General features: G+C 34.5%; 1 protein-coding gene across 5 annotated transcripts in view; it reads left to right on the top strand.

The window, feature by feature from the left end:
• The window catches only part of CD200R1 (CD200 receptor 1), a 57,776-nt gene that overhangs the window by 23,443 nt on the left and 21,875 nt on the right, over window positions 1-12,458 (top strand). For 3 of the 5 annotated variants that reach the window (XM_063806999.1, XM_063806997.1, XM_001156654.5), the window contains one exon: window positions 7,991-8,059. The exons of the other annotated variants lie outside the window; for them this stretch is intronic. In XM_063806999.1, the coding sequence (XP_063663069.1) occupies window positions 8,026-8,059 (34 nt within the window). In that variant the 5' untranslated portion in view covers window positions 7,991-8,025. The remainder of the gene's footprint in view (window positions 1-7,990; window positions 8,060-12,458) is intronic. 5 annotated transcript variants of the gene reach the window in all.

Genomic DNA, 12,458 nt, shown 5'->3' with positions numbered 1-12,458 from the left:
ATAACATAAAAACGGGCTCAAATGTGCCCAGAAGTGGACTTCTCAGCCGAAACCTTATGGGCCAGAAAAGAGTAGGATCATATATTTAAAGTACTGAAAAAAAAAAACAAAAAAAAAAAACGAAAAACCCTACCAATCATGAATACTTTAACTAGCAAAACTGTCCTTAAGAAATGAAGGAGAGAGAGACTTTCTCAGATAAACAGAAGATGAGGGAATTTCTCACCACCAGACCTGACTCATAAGTAGTGGTGGGCACCTGTAATCCCAGCTACTCGGGAGGCTGAGGCAGGAGAATCACTTGAACCCAGGAGGTGGAGGTTGCAGTGAGCCGAGATCATGCCACTGCACTCCAGCCTGGGTGACAGAGTGAAACTCCGTCTCAAAAAAAAAAAAAAAAAAAAATGTGAAGAGAGACCAAAAAGGTCTTTATATATTGATAAAGAGGTCAATTTAGTAAGAGCATGTAACAATTGTAAATATATATGTACCCAACATTGAAGCACCTAAATATAAAAATCAAGTATTAATAGATCTGAAGGCAGAGATAGACTGCAAGACAATAACATTAGGGGACTTTAGTACCCCACTTTTAGCAATGGACAGACCATCCAGGCGAAAAGTTCAGTGAGACATCACATTTAAACTACATTGTAGACCAAATGGGCCTACCAGACATACACAGAACATTCCATCCTTCAGCTACAGAATTCATATTTTTCTCAACTACACATGAAACATTCTCTAGGATAGATCTTATGTTAGATCACTTTGTGAGTGGAAAAACAACTCAAATTGGTTTTCCTTTGCTCTCACACCATAACAATTAACACTGATGAGTTCTGTGACCAAAAGTTTGTTTGTCTGTTTTTTTCTACACACCAAACAATGAATTCTTCAGTGGACACCAGCTGGTTGTATCCTGATTCAATTCAATTCTGATCCTATATACTTGAAGGAAACATTAGATCCCAAGCCTCAGGTTATTTTTCCTGTGCTTCTGACTGACTGGCTATAAGTCTCGGTTCCCATGACCCCCTCCTTTTGTTCGATTAATTTTCTAGAACAACTCACAGAACTCAGCGAAATACTTACTTATGTTTACTAGTTTATTATGAAAGATTTTACAAAGGATACAGAGGAAAAAGTGCATAGGGCAAGGCATGTGGGAAGGGGTGCAGAATTCCCATGCTCTTTCCGGGTACACCACCTTCTAGTAACCTCCATATGTTTAGCTATTTGGAAACTCTCTGAATGCAGTCCTTTGGGTTTTTATGGAGGCTTCATTAGATAAGCATTATTTATTAGCCATTGGCCATTGGTGATCAACATAACCTTCAGCACCTTTACCCTCCCCAGAGGTTGAAGGGTGGGGCTGAAAGTCAACCCTCTGGTCATGTCTTGGTCTTCCCAGTGACCAGCCACTATCCTGAAGTTACTAACCACCAGTCAACTAATGAGCATACGCAAAAGACATCAGTTTGGAGACTTTAAGGATTTTAGGAGTTGTGTGTCAGGAAACAGGGTCAAAACCCAAATGTATATTTTACAATATGACAGGCACAAAGCAAGTTTTTAACAAATTTAAGAAAATTGGTATCATATCAAGTATCCCCTCCAACCATAATGATATAAAACCTGAAATCAATAACAGGAGGAACTTCACAAATACATGGAAATTAAACAACATACTCCTGAACAACCAATTGGCCAATAAAATTAAAAGAGAAATTAAGGACATTTCTTGAGACAAATGAAAATGGAAATACAACATACTAAGACCTATGGGATACAGCAAAAGCAGCTATAAGAGGAAGATTTATAGCAATAAGTGCCTACATTAAGAAAGAAGAAAAATCTCAAATAAACAACCGAATGTTGAACCTTAAGTTAAACTGAGCCCAAAATTAGTAGAAGGAGGCAAAGAATAAATATCAGAACATAAATAAATAAAATAGAGACTAGAAAAATCATGGGAAAAAAACTAATGAAATGAGTTGCTTTTTAAAAAGATAAATAAAATCAACAAGCCTATAGCTGAAAAATTGAGAAAAAAAGAGAGAGACTCACATCCATAAAATGAGAATGAAAAAGGAGACATTACAACTTATACTGTAGAAACACAAAGGATCACAAGAGACTGTTATAAACACAATTATATGCCAACAAATTGGATAAGCTAGGAGAAATGGATAAATTCCTGGACATAGACAACCTACCAAGATTTAATTATGAAGAAATAAAAAAATTGAACAGCCCAGTAATGAGTCAAGAGATTAAATCAGTAATAAAAAATCATCCATCAGAGAAGTCCAGGAGCTGTTGGCTTCACTGCTGAATTCTACCAAGCATGTAAAGAAGAATACCAATTATTTTCATTCTTCCAAAAATTGAAGACGAAGGAATACTTCCAAAGTCATTTTACGAGGCCAGAATTACCCTCACACCCAAATAAGACAAGGACGCCAGATAAAAAGAAAACTACAGGCCAATATCCCTGGTAAACATAAATGCAAAAAATCTTTAACAAGATGCTAGCAAGCCAAAATAAATAGCAGATTAAAAAGACCATTCATCATGATCAAGTGGACTTCCATCCCAGGGATGTAAGGATCAACATACACAAATCAATAAACATGAGACATCACATGAACAGAATGAAGAATAGAAACCAGATGATCATTTCCATAGATGCAAAAAAGCCTTTAAAAATTCAACATCCTTTCATGATAAAAATTCTCAATAAATTAGGTATAGAAGGAAAGTACCTCAGTACAATAATGATTATACATGAAAAACTCACAGCTAGCTTCACACTTTATGGGGGAAAATGGAAAGCCTTTCCTCTAAGATCAGAAACAAGACAAGGATGCCCACTCTTGCCACTTGTATTCAACGTGGTACTGGAAGCATAAAGTTGTTAATAATATTTCCTCATAATGCTGGAAGTTCTAGCTGGAGGAATTAGGCAAGAGAAAGAAATAAAGGGATCCAGATAGAAAATAAAGAAGTCAAATTTTTCCTGTTTGCAGACAACATGTTCTTATATATGGGAAACTCAAAGACTCCGTGAAAAATTCTTTATTTATGTATTTATTATTATTATTATTCTTATACTTTTAAGTTTTATGGTACATGTGCACAATGTGCAGGTTAGTTACATATGTATACATGTGCCACGCTGGTGCGCTGCACCCACTAACTCGTCATCTAGCATTAGGTGTATCTCCCAATGCTATCCCTCCCCCCTCCTCCCACCCCACAACAGTCCCCAGAGTGTGATGTTCCCCTTCCTGTGTCCATGTGTTCTCATTGTTCAATTCCCACCTATGAGTGAGAATATGCGGTGTTTGGTTTTTTGTTCTTGCGATAGTTTACTGAGAATGATGATTTCCAATTTCATCCATGTCCCTGCAAAGGACATGAACTCATCATTTTTTATGGCTGCATAGTATTCCATGGTGTATATGTGCCACATTTTCTTAATCCAGTCTATCATTGTTGGACATTTGGGTTGATTCTTAGAACTAAAAAATGAATTTAGTAAAGTTGCAGGATACAAAATCAACATTAAAAATTAGTAGCTTTTCTATACACTAACAGTGAACTATCTGAGAAAGAAAGAAAATCCTATTTTTAATAGCTACAGAAAATAAAATACTAAGAGATAAATTCAACCAAGGAGATAAAAATCAATAAAGTATATATGTGTGTGTCTATTTCTGGATTATGTATTATATTCCATTGACATATGTGATTATCTTTTAGCCAAGACCAGATTGTTTTGATTACTGTAGCTTCAGAGTGTAGCTTAAACTTAAGTACATTTTTCTCTCTTTTTTTTTTTTTTGTTATTCTTTTTAAACAAACAGCTTGGCTATTCTAGGTTTGCATTCATATATAAATTTTAGAATTATCTTCTCAATTTACACAGAAAAGACTACTACATTTTGATTGAGACTGTTCTTGAGGAGAATTGACATCTTAATAATATTGGGACTTTCCATTATATAGCGTTTATCTAATTTACCTCAGCAATATTTTATAGTTTTCAGTATACAGGTCTTACACAACTTTTATTACCTTTTTTTCCTAGGCTTTTTTTTTTGCATTGTTGTAAACATTTTAAAAATTTCATTTTCCAATTGTTTGTGCTAGTATAGAAAAATGTAATTGTTTTAAAATATTATTAGTATTTTATATTATTACTTTACTAAGTTCATTTAGTTCTAGGAAGAGAAGAAAACTTCCTCAAACTGTTAAAGTGCATCTTTGAAAATTCTATGCCTAATATTTTACTTCTTACATAGTGCAAGATTTGATGTTAATATTTTGTGAAAAAATTTCATAATGTGTTTTTTAATTTGTAAGGTGTTTGTATAGTTTTGATATATGGTTAATTCTACCTTCATAAAATGAGTTAGTGTTCTCTCCTTGATTTTCTAAAAGGGTTTGTGTGTAAAATTAATATTACTTCTTTCTTACATGTTTGCTTAAATTTGTCAGTGTAGCCAATTTGATAGAAGGCTTTTTATCAACAAATTCAGTTTTTTAAAGATATAAGGCTTTTCAGTTTTTTTATTCTTAAGTAGGTTTCAAAAGCTTTGTCTTCAATGAATTTGTCCATTTCAACTGTTACTGAATTTGATTAGCCTAATATTGTTAATAATATTCCCTCATTTTTCCTTTCACGAATGTAAATCTATATGAATGACCCTTCCTTCCTTCCTGATATTAGAGATTTGTGTTCTTTCTATTTTTTTCCTTATCAGTCTAGTTGTTAGTTTATAAATGTTGATTATCTTTTTAAAGAACTAGCTTTTGATTTCCTTAATTTTTTGCATTGCTTGTTTCCTCTTTTATTGATTTCTGCTCTATATTTATTATTGTGTTTTCTCTCTTTTGTTTCTTGCTTCTATGGGTGAATTTTACACATTTCTTCCTTTAAAATTAGCACTTAAAGGTATTACTTTTCCTAAAACCACTGTGTTAGCTGCTTATTTCAAATTTTGGCATGTTGTATTTTCATTATCATCCAGTGAAAACTTTAATTTCTTCATGAATTTCTTCTTTGAGCAAAGGGTTGCTTAGAAGTGTGTTTGATTTCTAAATATTTGGTATTTTCTTAAAAATCTTATTGTAATTGATTTCTAATTGAATTCTGTTTTGGTTGGAGGACATCTTTTATATGACTTCAGTTTTTTTTAATGTTTTTGAGACTTGTGGCACAGAATGTGGTCAAACTCAGCGAATATACGATGTGCACTTGCAAAGAATGTATTCTGCAGATGCTGGGTTAGGGTACTAAAAATATAAATTAGGTCAGTGTGGTTGATAACTATATTAGTTGTTTATAACTATGTAATGAATTACCCCACAACTTAGCAGCAGATAAGAAATATGTATTTTGAAAGATAAAAATACATCTTAAGTTGATATTGATACTTTTCATTAAAATTTAGGACTGAGGATTTTTTTTTCCTTTTTTTTTTTTCTTTGACGGAGTCTCACTCTGTCACCCAGGCTGGAGTGCAGTGGTGTGATCTCAGCTCACTGCAACCTCTGCCTCCCGGGTTCAAGCAATTCTCTGCATCAGCCTCCCAAGTAGCTGGGATTACAGGCATCTGCCACCACATCCGGCTAATTTTTGTATTAAACTTACTTATTTTACATCTATTATCTTCTTTCTTCCTCACTATAAAATTGAACAATACCAACATACAGACATACCTATCTCTCCACAACCTCACCCAACAGTGTATGTTGTCAAACTTTTGGATTTTGCCAGTTATAGATGAGAAATGGTATTTCCAAATACTTTTAATTTGGATTCCTCTTACCATGACTGATGTGAAATATATTTTCATATGACTAAGAGACATTTTTACTTCTTTTTCCATAAAATTTCTGTCCGTATGTTTAGTCTAGTTTGCTATAGGTTTGGGTTGATCTTTATTTTTAATCCAGCTTCATCTAGCCACGTGCCAGGGAGCTGTGCAGGCCACTATTCTAAGCCCATGAATTCTGACAATTGTCTCTTCCCTAACTTAACTATTCCCATTCAGATCTAGAATTCATAGTGTCTGTGTCCAGATGCCTTTGTAATCCTGATTTTATGGACTTGCCATGCGATCTGCTTTTTTAAAAGTTTGTCTGTCAGTGCTCTTGCAATAACATGGCTTAAACTCACTTCAGTTTGGGTTAATTTGGGTTGTGTATCTATCCTAGCATATTTCTTAGGCTCTAACCGTTGATTTCTACTCATAGCAGTAAGACTTACTTGCACTAAGATTCATAATTGGGTAACTGAAGCAGCTTACTAGCCAGGTAGTCTTGGTCAAATTGCTTAATCACTTAATCTACATTTCTTTATCTGTAAAATGAAAATAATAATATCTGCTAGTTATAGAGAGATGGAAATAAAGAACATAGGCAAATTACCCAAAATCTATTCCTGTTATACTCATTCCATAAATTATCTTAAAAGAACAGTTTGCTAAAGAAAATGGCAGCTGAAAGGGGCACTAGATTAAAACTTTTTCCAGAAAAACACTGAGCATTAAATTTTACTCTAAAAGGTGTCTCTTTGCTAGTCAGATACGCTCACTATAGATAAGCTACGAGTGTATCTTTTCCTTGTGAACACATTCCAGGAGCTTTGTGCCTTGCACAGTTAGAGCCTGCCGATATCCAGCCTCAACTCCAATTACACATCCAGGTTTTCTCACTTCATGGCAATACTAAACTATTTATAACTCTTGTAAATTTTTATTTGGCTTTGTACCTCCTTTAAATGCCATTATTTTTGTTTGCATTTTCCCTTCTGTCTTCCTGGAAAACTCCTCATGTACTTAGATCCAGCTAAAAAATTACTTATTATAGGAAAGCATGCCTAATCTCTTACTCCTGTTTTCCTGGAATTTAAACATCTCTTCTTTTAAACTTCTATACATCACAGGCAACTTCGATCATTGCACTGAAAACTTTGCATTATAATTGTTTCCCTAGCTACTGCCTCTCCTGGATCTTAAGCTCTTGGAAAAAAGGGGATATTGTTTATTATGATATCTCTGTGCCTAGCAGAGTAACTTTGCCAATAATTGCTGCTTAAAAGATGTGTACTACCAATTCTCACTAAGAGCTTGCCTTGCAGAAATGTGAACTTAATAGGCCATTGTCTATATCACGGGTCTCCAACCCTGGGGCTGCAGACTGGTACCAGTCCTTGGCCTATTAGGGATTGGGCCGCACAGCAGCGGGTGAGCGGCAGGTGAGTGAGAATTGCGGCCTGAGCTCCACCTCTTGTCAGATCAGTTGGAGGCATTAGATTCTCACAGGAGCGTGAACCCTATTGTGAACTGTGCATGCCAGGAATCTAGGCTGTGCATTCCTTATGAGAATTGAACTAATGCCTGATGATCTGAGGTGTAACAGTTTCATCCAAGAACCATCGTGCTCCCTTCCCCCTTGTCCGTGGTGGAAAAATTATCTTCCTCGAAATGGGTCCCTGGTGCCAAAAAGGTTGGGGACCGTTTTCCCATCATAGAGTCTATGATGTGACTTCAACAATGCTTAGGAAAATCCTTTTATTCCATACCAGCAGCCAATCAATAGTCCCCACTAAACTTTTTTTACCTCCTCATTGGTGCTTGAAAAGCCTGTAAAAGATAGTAAAATAATTTCTTCCACACTCAGAGATAGACTAAAAGCATATAAGCCTGGAAGAAGACTTGAATATAAAGCAAGAGGGGGGTGATGGGCACTCTGGGCTTAAAGCAGGACTATGGCAGAGTCTGGAAGAGAAAGTCAAAAGTTTATACTGGGACAAATTTTGCCAAGACTTTTGCTTGTCTGTCATAATTTAGATATTCATTGGCAACTGCAATACAAAAATAGTCTGAAGAATGTGAAAAAATATGATTTTAACTAGGAGTCAGATCTATTAATGCATATTTCTCTCTCTACCCCCTATGTCTTTTTCAAAATTCAGAAGCGGAGGGTGCTGCTCAACCAAACAACTCATTAATGCTGCAAACTAGCAAGGAGAATCATGCTTTAGGTAATGTCCATCTTTTAACAATAATTCTAGTAGGGGAGTGCTTGATGTCCATATAGGTTTTACATTTTTGGATCTTGAATTGTCTCATGCATTATCTGTATTATCTAAATGATATTATATTTAAGAGTGTTAATAAATTTTTCATTCTGAAATTATTTCTATGCTTATTTAGTACCTATTTTAAGAATGGGATCACTAAACAAAACCAATGGCCTATTCAAAAAATTTGTTATTCAACTTTTGAAACCTAGATTATTATCCCAGAGCACTTTTTAATAAGCAGATCTTAATAGGTGTTAATGATTTATTTTCTATATCCTCTCTCAACCCTATTTTCTCCAAAATTTTTGTTTGCCATTTAATTAACATTGAAACAGAAAAGAAAAGTTAACAGACTTTATTTTTTTAGAGAAGTTTTAGGATCGTAGCACAATTGAGTGGAAAGTACAGAAATTTCCCCTATGACCTCTGCCCCTACATGTGCAAAGCCTCCCCATTATCAACATACCTGACTAGAGTGGTACATTTGTTTCAATTAATGAACCTACATTGAAACATCATCATTATCACATTATCAAAGTCCAAAGTTTGCATTAGAGGTCACTCTTAGGGTTGAATATGAATGTTTTCAGGCAAATGCATAATGACATGTCTCCACCATGATAATATTTTATAGAGTAATTTCACTGACCTAAAAATCATCTCTATTCTACCTATTCATCCTTCCCTGCCCGCTAACCCCAGGCAATCCTGGTATACTGTCTCCATAGTTTTGTCTTTTCCAGAGTGTCATATAATTGGAACGTTACAGTATGCAGCATTTTCAGACTGGCTTTTTTCACTTAATAATATGCATTTAAGTGTTCCCCCATGACTTTCCATGTCTTAATGGCTCTTTTTTTTTAGTACTGAATAATATTCCATTGTTTGACTATACCACAGTTTATTTATTTGCCTGGTAAAAGACATCTTGGCTGCTTCCAAGTTTTGGCAATTAGGAAAAAAGCTGCAATTAACACCCATGCACGGGTTTTTGTATGGATGTAAGTTTTCAACTCTTAGGGTAAATACCAAAAAGCATGGTTGTTGGATTGCATGGTAGGAGATTGCTTAGTTTTGTAAGAAACTGCCAAACTGTCTTTCAAAGTAGATGTACCACTTTGCATTCCTGCTTACTACATTGAATCCACAGGATGTAGTGATATACAGGCATTGTATTAGGTATTATAAGTAATCTAGAGACGATTTAAAAAATACAGGTGGTTATATGCAAATACTAAGCCATTTTATACAAGGGATATGAGCATCTGTGGATTTTGGTGTCCATGGGGTGATGGAATCCCCCAGAGGTAACAAGGGATGACTGTATTTTTTTTCTAGTATGTGGCTTGTCTTTTCGTTTTTTTTTTTTTTTTTTTTTTTGAGACGGAGTCTCGCTTTGTCGCCCAGGCTGGAGTGCAGTGGCGCGATCTTGGCTCACTGCAAGCTCCGCCTCCCGGGTTCACGCCATTCTTCTGCCTCAGCCTCCGGAGTAGAGTAGCTGGGACTACAGGCGCCTGCTACCACGCCCTGCTAATTTTTGTATTTTTAGTAGAGACGGGGTTTCACCGTGTTAGCCAAGATGGTCTCGATCTCCTGACCTCGTGATCCGCCCGCCTCGGCCTCCCAAAGTGCTGTGATTACAGGCGTGAGCCACTGCTCTTAGAAATTTTTCACAGAGTAGAAATTTTTAATTTTACTGAAGTCCAGCTTATCGATTCTTTATTTTATGGATTGTGCCTTTACTGTGGTAGCTAAAATGTCACTGCCAAACCAAAGATCATTTGGACTTTCTCTTATGTTACCTTCTAGGAGTGTTTTTAGTTTTGCATTTTTATATTTAGGTCACTGATCCATTTTGAGTTTATTTTTGTGAAAGGTGTGAGGTCTGTATCTAGATTGACTTTATTTTTGCATCTGGATGTCCAGTCGTTCCAACACCATTTGTTCAAAAGACTCCAATGTATTGCCTTTGCTAATTTCCAAATACAATATTTATGTGAGCCTATTTCTGGGCTCTTTATTTGGTTTCATTTACTTATTTAGCTCTTCTTTTGCTAATAACATACTGACTTGATTATTGTAGCTTTATAGTAAATCTTGAAGTCGAATAGTGTCAGGCCTCAAACTTTGTTCTTCTTCAATAATGTGTTGACTATTCTGAGTCTTTTGCCTCTCTAGATAATCTTAAAAATCAGTTTGTTTATGTCCATAAAATAACTTGCTGAGATTTTGGTTGGGATTGTGTTGAATCCATAGATCAAGTTGGGAAAAACTGGGACTTTGGTAATATTCATTCACCCTATCTGTGAACATGAGGTCTCACTCCATTTACTTAGATTTTCTTTGATTCTTTTCCATCAGAGTTTTATAGTTTTCCTCATATAGATGTTGCACATATTTTGTTAGACTTATACCTAAGTATTTCATTTTTGGGGATGTTAATATAAATGGTATTGTGTTTTTAACTTCAAATTCCACTTGTTCACTGGTGACTTATTGGAAATTGTCATACAAACATTGACTTTTGTATGTTAACCTTGAATTAATATCTTCCATCACATCAATGAGTCAATACAATACAAAAAATTGACTTTTGTATGTTAACCTTGTATTTTGCAACCTCGCTACAATTTCTTATTAGTTCTAGGAGTTTTTTTGGTCAATTCTTTCAGATGCTTTACACAGATAATTATGTCATGTATGAACAAAGACAGTTTTATTTCTTCGTTACCAATCTCGATCCCTTTTATTTATTTTTTCTTGTCTTATTGCATTAGTTAGAAATTCCAGTTGAAAAGCAGTGGTGAAAAGAGTCATCTTGCTTTGCTCCTGATGCTTTGCTTTCTCACCATTAATTATGATGCTAGCTGTAGAGTTTTTTGTAGATGTTTTTTAAGTTGAGAAAGTTTCTCTTTATCCCAGTTTACTGAGAGTTTTTAAAAAATCATAAATGAGTGTTAAATTTTGTCAAATGCTTTTTATGCATCTATGGAAATGATCATATGATTTTTTTTATTTAGCTTATTTATGTGATAGAAGATATTAATTCATTTTTGAATTTTGAGCCAGGCTTGCATATCTGGAATAAACCCCACTTGTTCATGGAATATAATTCTTTTAATACATTCTTGAATTTGATTTACTAATATTTTACTGAGGATTTAAAAATGTATGTTTATGAGAGATATTGGTCTGTGGTTTTCTTTTTTTGTAATGTTTTTGTCTGGTTTGGTTATTAGGAGAATGCTAACCTGATAGAATGAGTTAGGAAGCATTCCCTCTGCTTCTGTTTCTGAAAGAGATTAAAGAGAGCTGGTATGATTTCTTCCTTAAATATTTAACAGAATTTATCAGTGAACCCATCTAGGCCTCATACTGTGTGTACTGAAAGGTTATTAATTATTGATTCAATTTATTTAATAGATATAGTCCTGTTCAATTTGCCTGTTTCTCCTTTAATTTATTTATTAGATATAGTCCTGTTTAAACTGCCAAATTGTTTTGGCAGGTTGTGTCTTTTCAAGAATTGGTTTATTTCATCTGTGTTGTCAAATTTGTGGGCATAGGATTCTTCATAGTATTCTGTTATTATCATTTTAATGTAAATGGCATCTGTGTTAATATCCCCTCTTTCATATCAGATATTAGCAACTTGTATCCTCTCTCTTTTTTTCTTGGTCTGGCCAGTGACTTATCAATTTTATTGATCTTTTCAAAGAACCAGGTTTTGGTTTTATTGATTTTCTCATTTTCAATTTTATTGTCTTCTGTTCTAATTTATATTTTCTTTTCTTCTGCTTAATTTGGATTTAATTTGCTCTTCTATTTTCTAGTTTCATAAAGTTGGAGTCTGGGTGATTGATTTTAGACCTTTCTAATTTTCTAATATGTGCATTCAATGCTATAAATTTCCCTCTAAGAACTACTCCTGCTGCATCCACAAATTTTGATAAATTGTGTTTTCATTTTCATTTATTTAAAAATATTTAAAAATTTCTCTTTAGGTTTCTTTTTTCACCTATGCATTATTTAGAAGTCTGTGGTATAATCTCCAAATATTTTGGGACTTTCCACTACCTTTTTGTTTTTCATTTCCAGTTTAATTCCATCATGGTCTAAAAGCAGGCATTATGTAATTTCTATTTTTTATATTTGTTAGGATGTGTTTTATGGCTCAGAATGTGGTCTATTTTGGTACAAGTTTCATATGAGCTGGAGAAGAATGTGTATGCTGTTCTTGTTAGAAAAAGTCATCTATAGATGTCAGTTATACTAGTTAATTGATGATATTGTTGAATTCAGCTATTTTGTTACTGAATTTCTGCCTGCTGGATCTGTCTGTTTCTAATAGAGGGGT

Source organism: Pan troglodytes, chromosome 2, assembly GCF_028858775.2.
Source record: "Pan troglodytes isolate AG18354 chromosome 2, NHGRI_mPanTro3-v2.0_pri, whole genome shotgun sequence".
In the NCBI taxonomy this organism is placed as follows: domain Eukaryota; kingdom Metazoa; phylum Chordata; class Mammalia; order Primates; family Hominidae; genus Pan; species Pan troglodytes.
Note: the sequence above shows the minus strand (reverse complement) of the source record. Positions and strands in the feature narration are given on the sequence as shown.